General features: G+C 37.8%; 1 protein-coding gene across 6 annotated transcripts in view; it reads left to right on the top strand.

Annotated features, from left to right (window-relative positions):
• Nucleotides 1–24,507, top strand: part of TBL1X (transducin beta like 1 X-linked) — a 197,275-nt gene that overhangs the window by 168,332 nt on the left and 4,436 nt on the right. For all 6 annotated transcript variants that reach the window (XM_051621972.1, XM_051621953.1, XM_051621923.1 and 3 more), the window contains 10 exons: nucleotides 1,172–1,304; nucleotides 8,023–8,164; nucleotides 10,970–11,033; nucleotides 11,135–11,232; nucleotides 12,794–12,854; nucleotides 17,002–17,123; nucleotides 18,543–18,617; nucleotides 21,054–21,181; nucleotides 22,345–22,510; nucleotides 23,278–23,379. In XM_051621972.1, coding sequence (XP_051477932.1) covers nucleotides 1,172–1,304; nucleotides 8,023–8,164; nucleotides 10,970–11,033; nucleotides 11,135–11,232; nucleotides 12,794–12,854; nucleotides 17,002–17,123; nucleotides 18,543–18,617; nucleotides 21,054–21,181; nucleotides 22,345–22,510; nucleotides 23,278–23,379 — 1,091 coding nt within the window. The remainder of the gene's footprint in view (nucleotides 1–1,171; nucleotides 1,305–8,022; nucleotides 8,165–10,969; nucleotides 11,034–11,134; nucleotides 11,233–12,793; nucleotides 12,855–17,001; nucleotides 17,124–18,542; nucleotides 18,618–21,053; nucleotides 21,182–22,344; nucleotides 22,511–23,277; nucleotides 23,380–24,507) is intronic.

Genomic DNA, 24,507 nt, shown 5'->3' with positions numbered 1-24,507 from the left:
TGAAAGCTTGGGTAAGGGTAGGAATCTGGAGATCTTCCTTCTGATGGAAGTTGTGCAATGTCACAGTCTGTTTTGCCAGTCAATCAGCAATAGCTCAGCAGAGCTTGAGTATTAGGACAGATGGCTGCTTTTAAATGCCATAAACAGGTGGCAATAAAGGAACATAATTATTCCACTTGAGAACCTATGGATCTCCATATGTGATTAAAGAATGACTAACTAAAATACTTAACCCAGAATGAGAACTTGGATTCTGATCAATCAGAGCAGATCAGCTGGCAAAGGCATTGATTAGGTAACACGAGGCTGCCTTTGCCCCATATCTGCTCTTGGATGTGCTTTCTGTGAAATGGGCCATGCTTCTGTGGGAAACATCTGCTGTCTGCTCCTTCAGTGTGTTACCTGTCCTTGATTGGTGTCTTGTTCACAGAGGAGAATAATCTTGTGTTGCTGCCAGGAAGTGTAGTTTCAGCTGAATGAGGAAGATTTATACTGAAGCAATGAAAATCTGGAGTGAAAACATGGTTCATGATGCAAATTGGAATGAATTGCTGCCACTAAGAGAAATTAATCATTTTAAATTCACTTTTTTTCTCTTAAGGAAATAAAAGAGCTTTATAAAAACAAAGTTACTTAGACTGCAGTCTAAAGAATCCCAGAATTACAGCATGCAGGTTAAGTTTATGCCTCAGCTGGTACCTTTGTATATATTATGATACCCTTGAGAAGGTGATTACTCACTGCTTCCCTGCCATGCTCAGGGAATGAGGCCCTTATTCAGTATATTCTTCATCTGTGAGTAGCACATGTATTACTCACAGGACACTGTGTAAGAAAATGTGCGTTCTGTACATTACTTTTTTACAAGAACAGCATAAAGCTTTTCTCAAATGAGACAATCTGCTATTTTAATAGATCTCTAAGTCCTTTTTAATTAAGCCAGTTAAAAAAAACAAACAACACTGTACTGAAATATAAATGCTCTTTTTTTTTTTTTTTTTAAGAAAAGCTACATATATTTATAGAAAATATTTTTAAAAGGTTATGTTTTGGGGAAATGTCATAAATTCGAACCATTGCTGTAAGCTTTAGGCCATGGGTAACCAGCTTGTTTTTAAAGCAGACCTAACAGCATATTGCAAACTGTTTATTCTGATCTATCTCCTTACAGATAATCATTCAAAGCCAATGGAAATTGATGGGGATGTTGAAATTCCTCCTAACAAAGCAACAGTCCTTCGGGGCCATGAATCAGAGGTGTTCATCTGTGCCTGGAACCCTGTCAGTGACCTGCTAGCATCTGGGTAAGACCATGATTAAAACCAGCTGCTGCAATTAGAGTACATCTAGAGATGCAAGAACTTGAGAGTGTGTACTAGAGATGAATAAGTATTCTCTTCACTGTTTTTCCAGCCTGCAACTGTTTTTTTTTTCAGCAGTACTGTACCAGTGTAGGAGTTAAGTAATTATAAGGTGATGCAGAATCTGCCCATTCAAGATGCAAACTTCATGGCCCTAAATACACATAATTTTAAAAGGTTTTTAAAGTATCTATGGATAATTTTCAGCGTATTTGAAGTTCATGTAATCTACTCCTACTTCTCTTAGTTAATGGTTCACATTGGGGTCTCAGAAGGTATTTGGCATCCAAGTTTTGTTTTTAGAAGTATGGAAACACCAAAACAGGGTTTTCTTTGGCAGTGTCTGCATAGGCGTGGTGCAGCACAAAGAGAACTAGATCTGTAAAGCAAAGCCCTTGTGTGAGGACCTTATGTTACCTTTGTATTGGTTTGTACTGGGGGCAGAGAGGGAGCTTCAGGCTGGACCTAGTTTTGTCCCATGAGCTGATCACGAGGGTATGTTTTGATTTATTGTGATTGAAAAGGAGTCTAGTTTGTGTTCTCCAGGACTGCTTGGCAATGATAATGAAAGCATGGTAAGTGAGGCAGTCAAGAGATTGACCTATAAAAAGAGCTTTTGATCCAAACAAAAATGCTAATATAAACATACCACAAGAGCTCTGTGTATGCTGTCGTAATCAGTGTTTTCTCATGCTTAAAGTTAAACCTTAAAATGAAGACTAAATTTACAAAGTCTAAATGGGAGCATGGAGGAAAGCTGGTAAAAATTAGAGGAGAGAAATGGGTCTCTATCACTTAAAGTTACCTGACAGTATCAACACATTTATTACAGGAAAAGTGCTTATTTTATTTCCAACTTTTTGCACTATTGTCAGAATAGTCTTCTTATGAGATCTTAGTTGACTTAATACATAGAAGACAAGGAAAATTCAAATGGGACACACTAAGTAGGAAAAATAAATGTCATTAGCAGAAATTAATATCAGGTTGGATAAAACAGTGTAAGATCTCTAAGAGACTGAAGACAGCAGTTTCCAAAGAATAATTTCAGACAACAAACTTCCAGAAAACAGAATCCTTCTGAATATACTTTGTTTCTGCCATGCCCAAACCTGTTAGTACTTTTATCCTCTATAGCATTTATTCATTCTCAGTGGGCATAGCAGTAGATCTTAAAAAGGCTGTATGTTGGTGTTTTGGATGAAAAACTTTGGTTTTCAGCTCTTTTTCCTATAGGCTTAGTGGTTCTTCTGGTTCGTCATAGTGTCCCTGGGTGATGCCACAGTACAGACAAGAGCAGGAATAGCAGCCATGCTCCTGTGTCATGCATTTGTTGTATTTTCTGCTACCCATATTCCTCTACCCACTCAGTGTTCTAGCATCTCAGGCAATATTGCTTGGTGGTATTACTATCCTGAGCAAATTACTATTCTTAAAGGGAGTCCTGGGTGTCATTAAAGGGAAGTCGAAATCATTAAGACCAGTGACCAGTTAAAATAGACAAGCATAAACCAATTATTTCACACAGATAGTCTTCTTTCCAGCATACAATTGAGTGAGACGTAGAATGATAATTATTTAATTTATAATAAAATAAACATTAGGATTGATGAATATGGAAGAACTGTAGCATGTGATATTCGTGAATCGTCCTAGCCCAAATCTGAGAGGATGTTTTCAAGGAAAAAAATAAAGAATCAAAGGAAAGCAAGGAGTCAGTGGTGTGCATGATATATGACTGCCTACATAACCATTTGTAAATCAATATCAAACGATACTGAGCAAACATGCTCCTGTACTACTCCTCTAACTTTTAAAAGTATGCCTAAATGCTTTGACTACCCATAAATATTAAATGATGACCTCATCGTGAAGAAAACCTCAAAAAAACAAAGAAGAATTTATGTAACCTGATTATATTGTTTTTATGGTTTTGTCTTATTAAAGATTAAAGTCTAGAAAAGCCTTCATAAAATCTGGGATAATTTTCCCATAGTGGGGGCAAACTTTATTACAATTTCATAGACTGTCTTGAGATGGATAGGTTGTGAATACTTTATTTACCATCTTACAAATGAAGGGACTGTATTTGGTGATAGAATAGATGTCCATTAGCCCTGTCATCCTAAACCATAACTTTTTAATAGTAAACTTATCCATTATCTTATTTATTTTATTTATATGGAGAACAGTCTTCAGGTGAGCAGTTAACACACCCATGTTATTATCTAAAGGAAAACGGGTGAGGAGAGAGAAAAGCATACAGAATTATTCTTTAGGGACATCTGGTGGTGCCTGAGATGAAGTGAAGATGCTACTTTATTCTGGAGAATATTCAGCACAGCTGAGATTAGGCATCTACTCAAGTGCTTTGTCCCTCTGCAGGGACCTGCATCTCTCAACTCATTACACAGGGATACAAGACTCCTAAATGTAGGTGCTCAGACCTTATCTGTTTGCTTTATCACTGGTGACTGCTTCCCAGTATCTGACGCACCTCCCTGCCAGTGCTTGCCATACAGTTCCGCTTCCGCAGGATCTGTGATTCACAGTCCTAGTGTGCGTAGTTCCAACCATGGACCGTTTAATAAGCCAGAGTATGTACTGCAGTGGCTGAGGAACCAATGGGTGTTCAATTTTGCTGTGGATTCTAAGCACTGGTGGTTGGATCCTTGGGACAGTGGTATCTTACACAGCCTCAGGTAAACCTGCAGGATGATAATCAGAACCGTCAGATGTCTAAGGCAGAGGAGCGCCCTCTCACTATCCCTTCAATTAAGCTTTATCCTTCAACGTAATAGGTCTTTATTAATAGGCTTTGCTACTGATTTTGGAAGTATATAAATACACATGGCTACAAAGTACAGTCAGGTGCTGTGTCCCATGCAGACTAATGGCAATGCAATAAAAATGCAGATCGCTCAGATTCATGGGCGTCTCCATCAGATTTCAGTCTACTCATAAGAAACAAAGCCTGTGATGCAGTTAGCTTTTGGGTAATGGCAGCAGTGAGCACCTGAGGAAGTTTAAATGACTGAAATGGCATAGCATGTACAGCAAAAAATTAAACTGAAGGAAAAGAGCTGATTGTCCAATTACGCCATTGCACAGTGTTTGAGCTGTCTGGTATAATGTTAGTGCAAACTATCATCTATAGGGATACTGTGTGTTATGGCACCAATTAAACAAGGAGGAGCAATTCCCTAAAACCTGCATATGCTGCAGTTGTTTGTCCTTTACGAATAAAGCTTCAAAAAAAAGAAAGCTGTAGTTAGTCTGATGTGCAGACACAGAATTGTTATGCTCTATAGTAGCCATATTGTGCTGCCCAGTCCATAGCTTTCTTGTTTTCCCATCTGCCTGATGGTACCCATCTGCTGTCTTCTTAAAAAATACATATAAAGACCTAACTGTTAAATAAAGAAAAGAACACTTCTGTTTATACAGTGCCTAGCACAATCAAATCTCAATTCATGGCAAAGTATTTTCTTCAAGCCTTGTTACACAAGCAATACATTTTTCTAACAGTTAGTGGCAATTTAGACAGCAACCTAATATAAAAAAATAATGCAGGTTCTCAACCTAATCTGAAGCCAACTGTGTAAGGGGATTTGTTTGCAGAATGATTTGCCCAAAACTAGAGCATTGGTTTCCAGATTAAGTAAGTATCCCAGTGATAGAAAGAGATTTTGATATTTTATGGATTTTGCAAAGGGCTGTTTGTATTTTTAAAAATCAAAACAAATAAAAAACCCCAACAACCAGTAGTGGAGACAGGAATTTCTGTGACCAAATAGCTGTAGAAAATATATTCTGCAGCTGCTTTTTCTCCTCCACCACCCCCTAACCCTTAAATTGGAGGATGGAGGAGACTGGAGATACTAGTAAAGGCTATCTCAGGCATGACTGTTGCCAGAATCTTGTGAGAAGAATGCTTAGATATTATAAACAGAAACATTAGAATGGTAACGTGCATGCATACAGCTATGTAAGAGAATTATGAAAGAAGTCAACATTCCAAAACAAATAAATGCACATATTGTTTTTGACAGGTGAAATAAATAAATAAATAGGTGCTTGGCCAATTGTGAAGATTTGGCCATTTCCAGCCATAATACCAATTTTGCTCTTAAAATCCAATAATCCTTCTCTTCAAAGACTGATTTCTTCCATGACATACCTTTCAGTATTTAAGTTTTAATTTTATGACATATATAAATTATTACAGATGGCTATGTTACCTGAGTAGTGCAGAAACCTATTACAGCTACATCCACATTAGTAAACTAACCATGCCTGAGAATATTCCTAGACACTGAGGCCAGCTGGCACAGGATGGCCAGTATCTGTGCTAGCAAACTGTCCAGGCTGCCAAATAAACTGCACACTGGGAATTGTCCCTGGACCATTGTAACCACCAAGCCACGCTCAGGAGTTTCAGAGAGAATGTCAGGGCCCTGAGCAAGAGTGCTAATTAAAACAGGCCAGAGTCTGGACAGGGAATAAACTGTCAGTTTGCTAGCATAGGTGATCATGGTCCAGTGACCCAAAATGTTCCTGAACGTGCTTGTATTTCCCAGCATGGAAATACACCTGTGAGTGGCAAGGTTGCTGAAGCCTTGAACTCTGGAATACATGAGCAATATTGCATATCAAAATAACAGTGATTATAAGATTTACAGCCGAAGATTAGAAATAACCAAGGTTCAACAACCATCTTGCAAAATTCTTTACCCAACTGCAGCTATTTTAACCTCTCTACTGACAGTTACAGAATAGGGATTTTACATGTGACAAATAAAATTCTGCAAACATTTGTCCATCTTGATTCATTATTATGCTGGGGATGGAGAGCATGAAATAAAATTCTTTCAGAACTAAGCCTTCCTAAAATTTGGCAGTACTCTGCCACAGTGCAGAACAGTATACCTATTACTCAAGTGTTCATGACTTGCATGTTAGAATGAGCTGCTTTATCATGCAGATAGAAATGCTTCTGTGAGCTAAGGAGATTAAATATCTTTCTGAATTGTGCTTGAACTATGGTCTTCTAATAAGGCAGGGTTCACTGAATCATTCAACAGAAATCAGAGTACTTTCCAGAGCAGAGAATACTCTGGGGTTTTTTCCCAGCAACAAAAGGGAAGACACATAAATACCCCTGCCACACACTGGTAGGCTTATAAAGCGTCTCTGCAGGGACACATAATGGCTTATGTAGCCTGAGGAAGAAGAAAATGGAAAAACAAAATTAAAATAGTAGAAAATAAGATTGCTCAAGCATCACCAGAAAACTGACTAAATAAAACTGTTGAAAAACAAAACATAACCCTTTTAGAACTAGCAAATAGGATATGGTGTTTGATAGCTAAGTAGCTGAGTACTTTATTCACATGGTCCAATATCAAACTGGATTATTACAATGAGGGCAGGACTGGCCCACAGCAGAGAAGCCAGCACTGAAGGAATTTACTACTTAGCATGTGAACAAATAACCCAAACCTATGAAAGACTTCTGTTCCTGTTATTATCAATTATCACAACTAAAAATGTTCCCTAACTTCTAAGCCTTATTATTAACTTTATTCATTTTCTAGCCAACATGCAAAATTGTTTGCTTTTCCAGACTTCTGTAGAAATAAGGAGTCATTTTACAGCTACAGATTTATGCAAAGTGAAAATAAATATACTATTTATAAGTAGATTATGATAAACTCTTAAATTCCTCCTCACAAGTTTTTCTACAAAAAATTGGGGGTTTCAATCTGCAATAAAAACATCTCCCTAGTAAATATGTGGTCTATAAAATAGATTAAAATCCTGATGCTGTCTCCATCTTGCTCTATTATGTCAATAGTTATTTTGTCACTTTTTCAGACAATGTCAGCTAAGCAGACAAGCTACAGACCCTGTAGACGTGTTTTAAAAATTAAGATTAATTTTTAAAATTCATTTAAATTACCTTTTTACTTTTCCAATCTTTAGCTTCTGTAGCTTGATTTAGTGCTGAGAGACAGTTTTGCAAACAGCCTCTGTAAGAGGCTACATTCTGGTCTGTCCTGAACAGTACCTTAAGAAAGAGCCATGGTCAAATTCAAGTCTGCCTTGAGTTCACCTCCTGCTCCTGCAGTAGCTGTCAGAGGAACCCGTGTAGGAGCAGGGCACTGGCACCACAGCACCTTTGTCACACTGCTAGAGGTCCCCTTTCCCAGGGCTGCTGCCCAGGTGACACTCCACACCTCTGCAGGCGGTGACCCCACAAGTCCTGTGTGCCTTGTTGAGGTACTGCAGCTCTGGGAGGCACCTGGGCACAGCCTTTGTGTTTCTGTCCTTATTTGGATCAATGTTAGGTTCCCCCAGAGTATCTCAGTTATGGTGGTAACAACTTTTATGTATTCAGTGCAAAATGTAGAAAGCTAGCAAATGCCTTTCTGAATAAAGCAAATTGTTATGTGGTTTCAGATGGTATGTATAATTTAGAAATGTGATAGCATTTTTTAAAAAGTTCAGGGAGTGCAGGAAGGGCAGAACTGGAAAGGAAAATTGCATTTTAAAAGCTGTGATGTTCTCTCAATGAAAACAGAAATAGAGGGGTTTTTTTACTTTGTTAGCTGGGTTGAGACCAAGAGGAGTTTTTATCTCTGCACAATTGCTTTTATAGATCCGGAGACTCAACGGCCAGAATATGGAATCTCAATGAAAACAGCAACAGTGGTTCCACTCAACTAGTTTTGAGGCACTGCATAAGAGAAGGAGGACATGATGTCCCCAGCAATAAGGATGTGACTTCATTGGACTGGAATGTAAGCTAACTTTTAAAACTGTATAATTTTCAACTTTCTAAATTTAATTCAGAGGCAATTACAGCTGCTGCTCTTTATCTTTTATATCTGAGGTGACCAGAAGCTCTGTCCTAACCTACTGACCTCTTGTTTCAAATACTCATAATAGGCTGAACTTGCCCCTAAATGCTATAATTTTCCAGGACTCTTGCCATCTTCAAGCTTAATAATGATGTATTTATGTCTCTGTTTTAGAAGCATGGGTAAAAATAAACTTAGCTAACTTTGAGAATGAAGATTGAACAAGCAATCTATGTAGTAATGAAACCTGATTAGTAGATTTGCATTTCGTAGTTATTTTATTTTTGTATGTAAGGTGATACAAGCACCAGTGAAGCTTTTTCTGAGGCTGGACAATTAGAACCTTCTCCCATTTCAATTATGCTGTGCATAACAAAAAATGCTCACATTATTATCTTTATCTTGGTAGGAAACTGTGTAGTCATTCTCTCTTTACCTGCCCAACTGTCTTTCCTGGTCTCTTTTTCACTTTGATCTTGCAAAACCTTCTATCTTAGATAATACAATCACAGAGAAGACTGAAGTGAGCAGAGAGACAGGTATTGCTGAGAATCCAAAGTGTCTGGGCAGTGTCTTTGAGCAGCATTAAGGCTGCTTCATGTCTTCTTTCTGCCACAAAGCCTTGAAAAAAGAACATACAAGGCCTTGCAGGAACCTTAATTAATTTTGGGATCACTTGCCTTCTGTCTGTTTTGCTGATATTAGTACAGACAGAGTGATGTCATTAGTCTTGTTTTCATAGGAAAACAGATTAAAAATTAAGTACCAGAAAGGAGTCTCAGCAGTTACATACAGTCTCAGTTGCTGGCTAGAGACCAAGATTTGATTAATCTTTGTTGCAATATTATTGTCCTTCAGGAGAGCTAGGTGCTTCACAAAAGTAAAAGGCCACTGCACAAATCAGCTTCCCCTATGTATTGTATATTTGACACAATGAAAGAAGTTGATGAATAGTACTGAAAGCAGAGGTAGGTTAACAAAGCAAATAAAGATAAAACCCAAGAATCTTCATTACTTGTTTCCTGTAGATATCACAGTGAAGAAAAATAGTTGGGAAAAACTGAACTGAGGAGTAGGAAAAGAATAATGGAAAGAGGAAAACAAGCAAAGATGCAGAACCATGAGAAGAGCTGTCCTAAACATATAGGGCATACTCTAGTATTTCCTGTAGTAGTTCCTTTCCTTTCCAGACTTCATAGATCACTAATGTTTCAATTGTATTGTGCTAGTACTTAAGGAAATGTTCCTAATTTAAACACTTGAAGTGCTCCCAACTTACTTTGGGTTTTCCAAAGAATGTGAAATACCACCAACAAATTTGAATAAACTCTACATCTAATCCTTTAGCTTTCCTTACCTTTTGCTTTTAGTCTTACCACCTTTGTTCTCATCAGTGGTCCAGACAAGGGTAGGTCACAGTGAAGCTGGCTTAGGTTTTTATATTTTTACCTACACATCATTATACATCTGACTCACTGTTTTTGGAGATTTAGAGTGAACATATGTTTTAAAGGATTATTTTATGGTTTTTCCTAATTTTCTGTTCATGATGCTAGAAATACCATCTGCCTTTATTGTTTATTTAGAACCATAATATTAATCATACTTCACCGTGAAATTTTCACACTGTATAAAATTGATTCTTCTCTGGTTTATGTGATTTATGTTATAATAAGAAAGATTATTTCTAGAGGCCATATTCAGATCATGTCCTTTCATCCCAAGAGTAGGATTCTTCTCCCTTAGATTTTAAAATCTAAACTAGTCATCTGGACTCTCTCTAAGTCAGCCGAGACACATGCCTTCCTGCTGGTCTAGGCTGAGTCTAAAGCAAATCAGATAATGAATTACTCTCCAGAGGTGGGTGATGCCCTTAGTTATAGAGGGAGACTAGATTACTCTTAAACTAACTTCTAGCTTCTGGATGTCTGGAGGTAAGTGCGGTGAATCTCACTACTAATCCATGTGCTGAAATGTTTAAAGACAACACCCAGCTCCAAGAGTACCTGTCTCACCAGGTTGCAGAGTTGAGGTCCTTTTTAATGGTTCTCATTCTGTCCCTATAACTCTAGCATTGTTGGCTGCACAGGAGGTATTCAGCAGAATACATGGAATTTGCTGTTTACAACCCCTGTACTATTTTTCTCTTAACTAGGGCCCATGAATCCAGCTTTTCTCAGGCTATCCATCATGGTGCTGTGTCTCTAAGCACGCTCCCTCATGTGTGGCAGTCTGTTCAGACAAGTAGGAAGCAGCTTCTTTGTCGCAGAGAGCATTTGAGGTGTTAACCGTGAGTGTAGGTGGCTTACCTGTTTAGGTTCTTCTGTCAAGTAGGGGTGCCTGAATTTCACTGAACTGGGATTTAGTCAGGATGTAGATGATCTGATGGTGTTTTGTAGGCTCTTTATGTCTAAGAAGAAGTATCTGTTTGCTATCTGGAAAAACCCCATAGAATTTGTTATATCTTGTTTTCTTTTTCTAATCCTTTTGATTAAGCTACTCTTTATCTGATGGTATATCTTAGTATTTCACAGTCTGTTCTAAGGTTTTATTTCCTCTTTGCTGTTTGCAGTAAGAACCTTTAGTTTAAATCATAGTATAACCTCTCTTGATGTGTGGATTCAGATTTCCTATAAATCACAATGCAAAAACCTTTAAAAAAAAAGAAAGTAAAGAAAATAAAAAGGTTGGTTGAAACAGATTTTACCCAGTATCAACATTTACCATTTTTATGTATCCTGACAGAGTGATGGAACACTATTGGCTACAGGCTCTTATGATGGTTTTGCAAGAATATGGACAGAAGATGGTAAGTCACAACATTTATTGTTCATAAGCATAAAACAGCAGTGAACTGTAATTTGGCTAATTTTTAAACAAATTGTAATATTAGCCTTTTCTTTATTCCAGGTAACCTTGCAAGCACCTTAGGTCAACATAAAGGTCCAATATTTGCCCTGAAATGGAACAAAAAGGGGAATTATATTTTGAGTGCTGGTGTTGATAAAGTGAGTTTTGGAAGTATACCATTCTAACATATAAATGTGCCAACTCAGTGAGCTTGTGCTGCTGAATTTCATGAGATTATTTTCTTCTCCTCCAGGTATCCTGGAGAGTTTACTTTTCTTCAGCGTGTTTTCGTGCATGTTGATTACATTTTTGAGGCTGCATAAATGCGTGATATTTTTATTTAAAAGATTTCATGTTTTAAAAAACACAAAAACTTCACTTGCTTCTTGTGTAAAATTGTATCTTAAATGTTTCTCAGTTAAGTAAAGAACTGCTTCCACTACTTATGATTATAGTTTTATCAACAAACTATTTCCAGGAAGGAAGTGATCTTAAAGATACTTGACCTTTTAGTTTATCTGATTACTGAAACACTTGTATTTTAATAAAATATGTACAGCTTCCTATGCAAATATGCCCAAAATGGTAATTCTGAACCCCAAATCAAGCAAAACATAGTAGTTTCAACTGAGTACATACTAGAAATTAAAGTGAACAGATGACTGCTGATGATGAGCACAAATGCATTAAAACTGAAACTGGGAAGTACACAGCATTCATCTTGCCAGACTTTTGATGTCTAAAAATTAGGTGTGTATGTCATCTTTGACTTCCTTTATAAAATTTAGAGAAAAATAGCACTTCCAAGTGATGGGTTGCTTGGCCTGTTTTGCAATGAGATGCACTGACATTGCTCTTTTCCAGCTATTGACAGAGGGGTGTGCAGGGAAGCTAGCTCAGGCTTGTGCACCTGATTTCTAGACTAGATGAATCCCTGTATTTTCACATAATTGTGAAAATGGAAACTTAGTTTTATTCCTTTTAATACTGGCTTCTATTCAGCTACACTTGTCTCCCAGTGGTAGTTCCATTATTCTCACAAACTTATGTTCAGAATAACAGCAGTAGTTCTTCAAATGGTCCATTATGAGCAAGATGAGGTATCCTTAGTTTATTTTCTGGAAGCATATACTCCCAATAATTTGACAATTTACTCAGAAGGTGATTTGAGCTCTGCAGGGGAATTGCTTACGTGTGTTGTGAATAAGGATTAAACCTGTAGTAAGCAAATGACACTTTAGTCTGTCCCAGCACAGTGGCAAGCAGTGATATGTGTTCTGCTGCTAAATAAACATTTCACTTGGTAATTTAATTGTTAGAAATATCATATCATGTAGTTTTGGAATAGGATTCAACTTGCATCTTTGAAAAGGGGAAATAGTCTTCTTTGAAGAAGATAACAGAAACAACTGTAACCAACTGCTTATTAAAATGTGTCGTGCTGTCTTCTAACATTATTCAGAGACAGTATGCCCATTCTTAGTAGTTATATGGCTTTGTCTGTAGGCGTGATTCTTCTTTAACTATGCTTAGATAATTAATCTGTAATATCTGGAAGTGGTTTCTGTTTTTTCAGCTGTTAAGCACACAAGGCTCTCTGCAGTCAATAATTTTATCAGTCCATCTTTTAGAAATGCTCCTCAGGGAAGGTGCTCTCTCTTTTTTTTCTCTGAGCTGAACAGTCACTAATCTTGTTTTTCCCCCTTCCTTTGGATGCAGACAACAATAATTTGGGATGCTCACACAGGAGAAGCTAAACAGCAGTTTCCTTTTCATTCAGGTAATTTCTGCATCACTCTTGTTAGTAAAATGAGATGTATTTTTTTATTCTGTCAATGTGGTTTATCCTTTTGTAAAAACCTATCTGCCTGATAGAAGTTTGAACTAGGGTTTTTGTACTTTAACTATCTTTGAGTATCATGGCTTGTGGGTTTATTCTTTTTTCAGAAGATGGGGTTCTGTGAGAATCAGCTTTGAAAGTCAAACTGATTCTAGGAGAGGACTTAACACCAGCCATGTTTACGTAGTGGAATAATTCTATCGTTATCTATGTGCTTGAATAGTACCAAGTAGTGATTTATGAAGAAACTTTGGTGGAGGTGTCTGGATCTGTTGCACTCTCTCTGCTCCCGTCATAATGAAGCTGACTTGAGGCAGAGACAGACACATCTCTCATGCAGCTTGCATTCACCGCTGCGAGCTTGAAGGCCCTCAGGGATTTCTTAGCTTTCGCTTTTGACTTGAAGTTCTTAAGTATTTTTCTCTGATTATCAGAAGTCAGTTGCCAACTTTGAGTTTCAAAACCTTGCTGCACCAAAACTTTACGTGAATGGTTGTATGTAGATCTGGTCTGCTTCAAGAAACAGGAGATGCCACAGATACTGAGTAATCTTGAGTAACAGGCAATTACTGATATAATCTTAAATTCACATGAGAGCAGATTTGCAAGATGATGATGTAATTCATGATCCAAATAAGTGGTAATAGGAAAGATTTGGTAAGGGTCATAGTCATAAACAGGGTTTAAAACCACCAAAACATTCCAGATTCTGGTGCTAGAAATGTTCATATTCCTGTGTGTTCACTGTAACAAATACATTTTTAAATACAGTAGACTTTCACAAGGTGTTTTGTGGTGTTTTAAAACACATATTTTACTACTAATTTTAAACCATTAACTTGCACATACTTTTCAGCTCAATTTCTACTTGTCATGATTCTCACATTTTCACAGATGTTATTAATATGCAGTAGCAATTGAAGTGGTTATTCAACAGAAGAAGTACGTCCATGAGCACAACAGATCCATACTTTGCATTTTTCTCACTCATCTTCTTGCTTATTAATGTAACTGGCAGTTTGGAGGAGTCAGTATCTGCTGACAGATTTTCTCACTGTGGCATTTTTTTATCTATCATAACTGTTCCATAAAAGCAAACTTTGTACTATATAGGGATGTAGTTAATGAGACTTTTAGACCTTCTGATCCCTAGCTATTGATCTAAGTAGTTGTGAATTCAGAATCTGGTTGCCCCTTCAGAATCAAGTTCACTGACATGTAGCTGTCTTAGCAGTGATAGGCATCAAGGGCAAAGCACTCCATTCCCCTTTTAGTAAGTTTAAAGCTTACCTACATCTTCCAGTGCAATATACCAATGTCCATCTGCATGAATAGATTTTTTAAAGACTCTTGTTCATGCTGATTGTCTTTGGACCAGAAGACACAACTGAAGTGGAGATGTAGAGAGGCTAATTCTTCTTCCTCCGTTATTTCAAATATGTTGTCATAGGGAAGTAAAGCTATTAGTTAAGGAAATTGTTGATAGACCAAAAGCATATGTCCTACAAAAAGCCCCTTAAAATCAGCTGAAATCTTTGTCCTTCAGGTCTAAAGCGACAAAGACCTCACCTTGTCCTCTTTGCATCACTTACTCACCAGAAGAAGCTAACAGCAAATTCCTTTCCTTTGGAATCTGAAAACCCTGTATACACAAGGGATAAAGATGGCATTTTAACAATTGGAAGTCTACTTCAGACAGAGCAGAGTTCCTTTAACAATCCTTTCAATAATTGCTTCAGACTTTTTACTCTCAGCTACTTTACAACACCTTGTTTACTGTACAACCATATGGGGGAAATTGTCCTCTTAAAATACATAAGGAAGACTGATCTGGGTCTTGAAGGCCTCTTTGATGTTCCCATGTAAATGTAAGGGTTTATGGTCAAAATACACAAGTATATGGATAAGTAGCTTCTAGGGTTTCATTATTCTTTGTGAAACTATGAATCATAATAAGGCATTTGATCAAAATACGTATTCACAAAGCTTATTTATTAAAAATGCAGTGCAATAATCCAATTTTGACATCTATTGATAGATGTGGACTGATGTCTATGCATGCAGAAACCAACTGGTTAAGTGATGCCATAGGAGGTATTTGTATGACCCAGTTTTAGATGTCTTAAGTGCTCTGAATCACTCTGCAGACACTTAACTCTGTCACCTTCTGAGCTTCTGAGTCACACCTAAATTTGTTCAGAAAAAGCTTAAATTAACTAACAATTGTTGTAACACTTTTATTGTTGGATTTATTTTAACTGCATTTTTTTAAGAATTTGTTGCTGCTTGTATCAGATGGCATTCTAATTGTTTCTATGCAGTTGGCTAGTATCCTGTGGTTCTGGAGACACTTTGCAATTTGATTACTTGCATCAAAAAACACATTTGGTTGTTTCTTCCAGACTATCTTATGGAGTTACTTATCCAGCAAACATATGATTAAATACACCAAGTAATGAAACAATAGTAATTATCAATACTGTGTGATTCAAATTACGCTGCAATGCAAAGCTGTCCTTTTAGTTGCCAATAGCTCTCAGAAAATTACTGTTCAACTCATACATATCACAGTTGATATTAGCCTTGAAGGCATTTTGGTATCAATGAAGACAGATTTTTGTTTGCTCTGAAACAGTAATAAAAAGCTTGCAGCATAATAAGGAAAACAAACAGGCAATTATAGAAACAAAATCCTTTACTGTTTCCAAATCCCTTTTCGTGTTCATGGGAAAACTCAGAAGTAACCTGCTTTCCTCACACAGATTTTTATATTTCTGCAGTGTAGAAAATCCTTACCTGCCACACAGAATTACTGAGCTTTTTCTTTAATATTCTAAAAAAATACTTCTACATGAAACTATTTCAGCCTTCCATTCTCATTTAGAAAGCCACCTCATTTTGAAGGTGCCATAGGTCAATCTCATTTTGCAGTTCATAAAAACTGTAACAGGAAAAAGCATATTTAAATATAATAGGCTTGGCAGAACAGATACCTTTTTGCCTTTATATTATAAAACTATTTTTCTGAACGTATTTGAATAAGGCATTTCTTGGTTTCATTTTAATGATAAGCATGCATTGTAATGTTGCCAGAAAGAGATTCAAATTTGGTTCCTATATGCTGCTCTCATTCTGACACACTTGCTTCTTACAGGAGTGTGCCAAGAATGAAGATTTCTGTATTTTAACAAGTCTTATGTCATCCTCTGGAGGGCAGCTAAAGTTTTCCCTGAGCAAAAAAAAAAGCAGGAGTCACAGGCACAAAAGCAAGCTGTGTGTCCGGAGATCCCTCCTGCTCTTGTGCAGGCTTTTAGTCTTCAATGACATGCTGTAAAAGTGGTGGTTTTTTGACTTTTTGACCCTTTTCTGCAGTGTATGTTGCACACAGGCACTAGTTACGTGTTCACATACAGTGTCTGTACAAAGTTTCCCAAGTTCAGTCCTAGTTAATGTCAGACTGTCTACAGAAAATCTTCCTCTTGTACCAAATCAGCTTGACCGATGTACCTGTCTTAAATCAGTCCCTCACCAAATTAAACTGGATGTAGGTATTATTAATCCACATATCTGCACATAACAATAGGTTTGCATCAATGGTAGCATAAAGCTAGTGCAAAGGAAGATGGCCCCCTGCTTCTTTCTCCTGTGTGTCGTGTCTGGCATTTACAGGAACGCTTTTTCTGACCCAGCTGGAATTATCCACATTTTTTCTGATTTAGTTTTCTTCCAGAGTCTCTGCTGAGCTGGCTTACAGAGGAGTGAATGGTAGAGATGGCCCGAGAGCAGTGTGTGACCAGGTGTGGGGAGGGTGGGGCTGGATTGTTTTGCCCCCTCATATACAACTTAACCCAAAAGATTCTTGTAAATTGATGCCATGCAAGGCATCCAGAGTATCCACTGCAAGAGAAAAAATAATTTATGCCCTTGAGACAGTCTCTTATCATGCCTGTAACTGATAGTAGCTGATATAGTCCACAAAGTAGCATTTAGTCCGTTTGATCCAGACGGGTGACAGGAGAAAAGTGATTTGGGAGAGCTGTTTCCTTGCTGTGTTCCTGATGTTCCTTCTGTTGCTTGTACTTTACAGCTCCTGCTCTGGATGTAGACTGGCAGAACAACACTACTTTTGCCTCCTGCAGCACTGACATGTGCATTCATGTATGCAGACTTGGCTGTGATCGTCCTGTTAAAACTTTCCAAGGACACACAGTAAGTTTAAGAAGTCCACAATGTTTGTGGTAGAGTCACCGCAGCATGTAACAATGGTGGTAGCAGATGTGTTGGTGTTACATCCCATTGCTCCTGTGAAGCCATATTCCCTGGGAGTGACTCACCACATGTGAGAGAGAGAATAAACTGTTATAAATCACCGTAGGAGGCAAAACCTGCAGCTTAAACAGTTGAGACTGTAGCATGAGCTGCAGACTAAGGGTGCACTAATAAATAAGATTTTATTTTCTGCTGGCTTAATTTCCTTTAATAAATGAGAACTATGAATAAGGAGAGAGCAATTTAGCACCAGCCATTGTTCAGTTTTAGAATCAATTTAATAACATCCATTTCAGATGGATTTTGCCCTCTTCTTCTGATGATTTTTAGTGACCGTCAAAGGCTCGTTTTTCTAGCTTTCAATCATGAGAAAACTGCTACAATATACTGACCTGTAATTTAGGTACTAATTTCCAGAACTTGCTATCTCCTCATTGAGGAAAAATTCTGCATTTGGAGAACTGAATCTAGTCTATGTTTAAACTGATATTTTATGACAACTTGTGCATTCATACAATAGACTGAACTTTTTATGATTGTGTGAAATGCACTGTTTTGTAGAGGATGCAAAATTTTATGTAAAATATCTGTACAGTTCCTTCTAAATATGACCAAAACATGTAAAATGGATAAAGCAAAACAGATGTTTTCCAGGATTATTTTCACTGAGACCTTGAGCCAATTTGTTTTAAAAAACAATCTTTCTGGTTTTATGAAATGCTTTTATTTGTATGATCCTCAAAGAATCACTGAAGACTTGCTGATTACCAAGGGGATACACTAGCCTTAGTTAATTACAAAGTGCTGGAAAGATTGGTAGAGAAAGCATCATAAACTATTCAATATTCGGTCCTGGATTTCATTTCCACGTACACCTCTGTTTAGAGAGAGCAGCATTTTTGTCGAGCTGCAATACCAAGAATTATAAACTCCACAAAACTTTGCAGGCCACCCATATTTTCTATTGAAAATTTGTATCTCTGAGATCCACAGACCATTAACTGAAGAAATACCTCAATTTAAAAAAGAAGTTAATGCCGTATCATCAATCTGTCTGATTTGAGGGTTTATTTTCATCCTAGCATATGAAGAAAGACAATTAGAGGCTTTGTGCCAGAACAAGTATCAGAAGACAGATTGTGTGTCTTGTTCACAAACACAAAATGGTTTCCATTCCTAATCTACATGTAGATAACTTGTTCTGGAAGCAGCAGTGCTTTTGTTCACCGATTACCCAGTGAGGGCTGCAATTTGTGGTTGAACTTGTTGCATGCGTAAACCTTGAGTGCCCTCTGCTGGGTGCCCACTACAATGCAGATCACGGGAATATTTGCTTAATAAAATCACTCTTTATTTCAGAACGAGGTTAATGCAATCAAATGGGACCCATCTGGCATGCTATTAGCATCCTGCTCCGATGATATGACATTAAAGGTAATAAAATTCCCATTCCTGCTGTTAAAAAAATAAAGACAAATATTATATCTGTTTTTTAATCTTTTCCAGAGTGCTGGTACTGTATCACTTAAAACTCTGCGTGAACAGTAGTTTTATTTTGACCTATATTTCTTAAAGCCAGTGTGAAAGATTGAACATAGAGAAGCAGCCACTGGGGAAACTGAGACATCCCAACCAAATAAGTTTAAGTAACTGATATGTCACTGTCACAGAATAGTCATAGTTTAAATATATATAGAGATATATATATATATACACACACACCTGCTTGCCTGTAAACAGAGGCACAACCCCTGTGCTAAGAAACTCTATTCATCACACTTTGAAAAGAATATAAAATCAACAAGTTTTCACTTTGGGATCTTTTTTTCTGAAAGTTATTTCATTGGAGCTCTTTGATTTAATAGTAAACAATGGGACAAGACATCTAGATTCAGAGCACACCCAAACTCTGAATTGCTTTCTGAGAATGCCTGTCTGTATCCATTCACTTTATGGGAAGCCTGAGGCAGCTACACTGCTGATGTACATGCCTCTGTTGGGTGCCTGAAGTGAGGACTCTGGATTCTGGCTGGCAGGCAGCATAGGTTGCTTTAGCAGCCCACCTGGGCCATCGCACTGTACCAGCTAAGTATTGCTGATACAGGGGGAGGCTGGGCTTGCAGAAATTCTTTTCATAATAGAGCTTTTCTAGCCCAGGCTCCTCTCAGTCTCATTCTCCTTTCCCAGCCACACTGGGAATGAAGGCTGTGTCCACACAGGAATAGCTGTATGCTGTAACAGCAAAGCCCTCCTGCTGGACTTTTCATTTATGATGGTTCTTTGAGCGAAGCAAACATCCTACGAAAGGTTTGGCTTGTGGATAGAGTTGTACCAGTCATACTGATTCCTTATGGTGTAGTAGTGTTAAGGCTGATACCTCTTTCTACTGCTGACTGACACAGCTAAAGAAAGAGATGTTTCTAGTGTGCCCACAGCCTTTGTATAAGAACTGAAACTGAAATAACAGCAAAACTTGAAGAGTTAAGTGAGCATCAGCATTATGCATGTTTATTTTTCATAGGTAGCCTGAGTTCTATTGAGTTCCACTGTTCTTGCCACGTACCCACTCAGGTTTTCATCCCTCTGGATTCTAGATGTATTATTCTGAATTGTTCACAGAACTCAAAATTCACAGAAATAGGGTTAGAAGAGACTGAAAGAGGGCACTCTGTGCTGCCACAGAGCAAGGGTCATACCCAGTATTGCTCTGCTTAAACATCCTGGTTCAGTGGTAGCACATCTTTTTGGTGCCCAGTTGCATGCTGTGTTTTAAAAAACACTGGCTTAGTGTTGTTGGAGCCAGTTCAAATTTCTGACCACTGAATTTGGCACCAGAGCTAATGGTTTGCTATGCCCAGCCTCACCTGTTTTTAAAAACCTTCAGTGATGGACACTGCAAATCCTTATTATTATTCTTCCTTTTCCTTTGCAAATCAGTCCTCTCTGGTTTTGTGGTTGGTGTTTTTGTTTGTTTGTTGTTTTGTTTTGTTGGGGGGGGGTTGGTTTTTTTTAAGTTCTTGATATTTTCCTTCAACTTCCTGGAACATATGTTGCCTGTTAGCCATAGAACATGGCCAAAATTTGTGTAACATTTCCAAAAGCAGACTCAGGTATGCTGTTGAAAATTCGCTGTAAGAGCACATAATTTCCCTCATAGTGCAAACTTTTAACAAGTGAGTTAAATCATTACTACATTTTTGATCTCTCTCTGAATTCCACTGACTAACTCTGAGTTATTTTCCCTGCTGTGAAATAGCTTCATCTTGTTTTCTCAGTTTGCTGAAGAAAAGATGTGCTAATTACCTGTCATCTCTGTTGAGCATATTTTTTTTCTCATACTGAAGTATTTGGCCATGTAACATTGCATAAGTAGCTGATCTTGTTCCATTGTCTATGCAGTTAAAAACATCAGGAAAACAAATGGAATTCAGGAGGAAAATGTAATAAGGCTCTTGACTGGCATAAGAGAAAATTAATACATTCTAAGCAGTTACTGAAACTTTATTTTCATTCTCTAAAATGACTGCTGTTGCAGAGTGTGACTTAAACGTCTCTGTTTACAGAGTAACTTCAGCTTCTGTATGAAAATACAGTTACAGGCTATGAGGCAGTGGGGCAACTATTCAGTTTTTTTAATCTATTGAATAAATACTATTAAATGTGTAGCTCTTTTTCCTAATGGGGTTATTCTAGCATGTGTGCATTGTAATAATAGCATGTGGGCAATGTTAATAAACTGAAATTATGTGTCTGTATACATGTCATGATCTTAAAATAAATACATGGTAAGAATAACACAGAACTGAAATAATTCAGCTGAGGAGATTAGTAATGTTGCAATTTTTCCCCTTCATAATTACTCTGACTTAGATTTGGAGTATGAAGCAAGATACCTGTGTACATGATCTTCAGGCTCACAGCAAAGAGATTTATACTATCAAATGGAGTCCTACAGGACCAGGCACCAGCAACCCAAACTCCAACATCATGTTAGCAAGGTAAAAATACACCTCTTTCTGTTGCCTAGCAAGAAGAAGGATCATCTTTCTGATATGTAACTCTACTGTCACCTTGCTGTCAGTCTTCCCGCAGACAATTCCAGTAAAAAGCACCTGCATTTGTAAATCAAAGAGATGGATAGAAAGGGACAGGAATCGTATTTGAAAAAGGAAAAATAAAAAGAAGGAAAATTGAGTCATATGATATTTAACTTTTCAGCTGTCTTGATAGGCATTGCACCTTCACATCCAGCATCCATTTTTTATGGATGCAGGTAGTTAGTGAGACAGATGGCAGCCCCTGCAGCCAGCTGGAGTGTGTTTTAACCATGGTCATGCAACTCACTTGTACAATTTTTATAGCAATTTCTGTTAACTAACAGAAAAAAAGCTTGATAACCTTTAAAATTCCTCTTGAAAAATTGTTCCAAATTCTTTTTCGAGTTTAGGAAATTTATGTACTTGTAGAATGCCAATTGATGGTAGTAGCATGGGACTATCAAATCAATTTGTGTTGTATTCAGTTTCAGGAGTTGTATTGAAGCTGTTTTAAGTATTTTACTTCTTAGTCTTGGAGTGGACAGAAAGGAACTACACTTTCTTGAATTGTCATTTTAATACTACTTTTAATACCAAGTATTTCCCTTGCTTTTCTCTAAGCCCATAGTTTTGGATTTAGATGGATTGTAGCAAAAAGCAGCACTGAAACAAAGGCAACCACAGTTCTAGAAAATTACAGAATACTAATTCATTAAATAATAAATTAATGAATTCATTAAAATGCAAATTGATTAGAAATAACATCTCTCTGGTACCATTTACGCATTTATTTATAAAATATGTATTTGAGCTTCCTGAATAATAGCAAGTAGAATCTCAACAGGAAGGAGCTCAGCCTTTTTGGCGATAGTGATCTGCTCCTACCCAGCACCCAAGGTAAACTCAGGGGATCTGCATACAAGAATTCAGTTCTGCAGATTCAGTTCTTGTCATTAAAAACATAAAGACTTGTCACGAATATTGGGTTTTCTGTTTGAAACAATTATTTTTTGCTTAACCGAGGCAAAAAACCTGTGGTATTCTCTTAAGATGTTTACAGCATCAAACTAGAAATTGCTTAACACCCAAATTAAAACATGCTTGTGTTTGAATGCTTCTTGCAGTGCTTCGTTTGATTCCACTGTTCGGCTGTGGGACGTTGACCGAGGAGTCTGCATCCATACGTTAACAAAACATCAAGAGCCTGTCTATAGTGTAGCTTTTAGTCCTGATGGAAAATATCTAGCCAGTGGGTCCTTTGACAAATGTGTCCATATATGGAATACTCAGGTACTGTGAAACACATCTGGTTTAGATGACACATTAATAGCAAAAGCTTAAATGGAAAATATATGTACCCTCTAAGCGTATGACCTGCTAGCCAGGGTGAATCTGATTGTATTGACTGATACAAATCCCAGCATAACAGTTGAGTCACTCAGGTGGAGTGAGGTGACTGTCCAGAACATTTTTGCTCAGGCTCTATTGTATGCTAAACACCAGCCTGAAGTAAAATAGGTACATCAGCTTCATGAAGCAAAGGGGTGGATTGATTCTTAGAAATAAGTGATATTTTATAGTGATCTTTTATTTAGTAACAAGCTGAGTTTAGTTGTGAGTCCAATGCATCTGGCTTGTACTTTGTGATGAAAAGATGATAGACACAAAGGGTGTACAGACTGGGGATATAATGGAGACAAAGGAATACCATAGTTCCACAGATTTAATTCCAGATACTGCTGTCTCACAGCCTGAATTAACAACAAACTTCAGGAAACACAACCCAGGCCTTTACTGTTATAAAAGTTGATGAAACCAGAATCCTACTGTAAATTGCTTTCTGGAAGAACTTGTTTTATTTCATTATCAAAGACCAGTTTCTTAACTTCAGCACCTTATGGAAATGACCATAGTTGGGTGATGTGAATGGCCCCCCCCCCCACCACTCTCTTCTTTTTAATGTAGTGGTGCCATATATGAGAAAGAGAACAGACGACAGCAGAGGAAGAGAAGGGGAACTTCTGTATCAAATGTTTGTATGTTGTTTTGCTTTGTAGAGTGGAACTCTAGTACATAGCTACCGAGGCACTGGGGGTATCTTTGAAGTCTGCTGGAATGCTAGAGGAGACAAAGTGGGAGCAAGCGCATCAGATGGATCGGTAAGAAGCTTTACATGTTGTACATGTTGGGTGGAGATTACTCTTCTGGAGAGGGTCAACAAAAACCATACATGTCATGCTGCCTTCTCTGAAGAGAGCTGAAGGCTACGCAGCTCAAGAGAGAAATAAGTCGTTCTGGGAAGTATAGTAAAAAACACTCCTGCTTTGGAAAGTTTTGAATACTAGTATGTGGTGTTCCTGGTGGAAATTAAGAATAATCCTGGAATAGGTAAATACTGCTCAAAATGGGAATTACTTTAATACACATATTTGATAAGAACATCAGTATTTTTATGCCTATAATTATTTATCTCTACTGTTAATTTTTAGTGAAGGTCAGGGCACAGCAGTCAACTCTCTAAAAACAGTTGTCCCAAGACTTTGTAAGTTTTATCCCACAGAAGTTTACCCTTGAATAGTATCTAAAGAAGGAAATTTACAGGATGATACCCATAGACTTCATCATATGGTAAAGAAATATTGCCATTATTCGTTACAATTTTTACTGCTACTTTATAAAAGCTTCAGTAGTACCATGATTGGCTAGTGGAGGATGCAAAGATGTTCTAACACACTCTGCAGCTTTTTAAGTAATTTCAGAGTTTGACTCAGGATCGGCAATTAAACCAGAGACAACAATGCTCTTGATCCCCTCCCTCTTCCACCCAGGTAGGGAAGGAGAGAGAGAATGAGGGAGAGGGACTCTCTGGATTGAAAACTAAACTAGACAGCTTTAATTAAATACTAATGATAAAAGAAAATATGTACAAATGTGTTCAGGAATGTGCAAAAGCCTCTTGCCTCCCCCCACCTCCAGCAATTCCCACAGCACTCTTCCTGGGCTGTTAAGAGCCCCAAAAAGTCCCGGAGCACTGCCAGAGGGAGCGGCAGAGCAGACAGGAGCTGAGTGCAGAGTGATGAGGGTCAGGAGGTGCACAAGCCTGGGGGTCGACAGTGCTGGATGGACGGAGTCCTCCCCGGACGCCGGCCATGGATGGAAGAGAAGGGAAGAAGCAGCAGGAAGGAAGTTGTCTCCTGTGATCTCTGACCTTCCTCTGAGCTTACGTAGATACATGGAATGGAATATCTCTGGCCAGTTTTGCTGTCTGTCTAACTCAGCCTCCTACG

Source organism: Apus apus, chromosome 1 (genome assembly GCF_020740795.1).
Source record: "Apus apus isolate bApuApu2 chromosome 1, bApuApu2.pri.cur, whole genome shotgun sequence".
NCBI classification, from domain to species: Eukaryota; Metazoa; Chordata; class Aves; order Apodiformes; family Apodidae; genus Apus; species Apus apus.
Note: the sequence above shows the minus strand (reverse complement) of the source record. Positions and strands in the feature narration are given on the sequence as shown.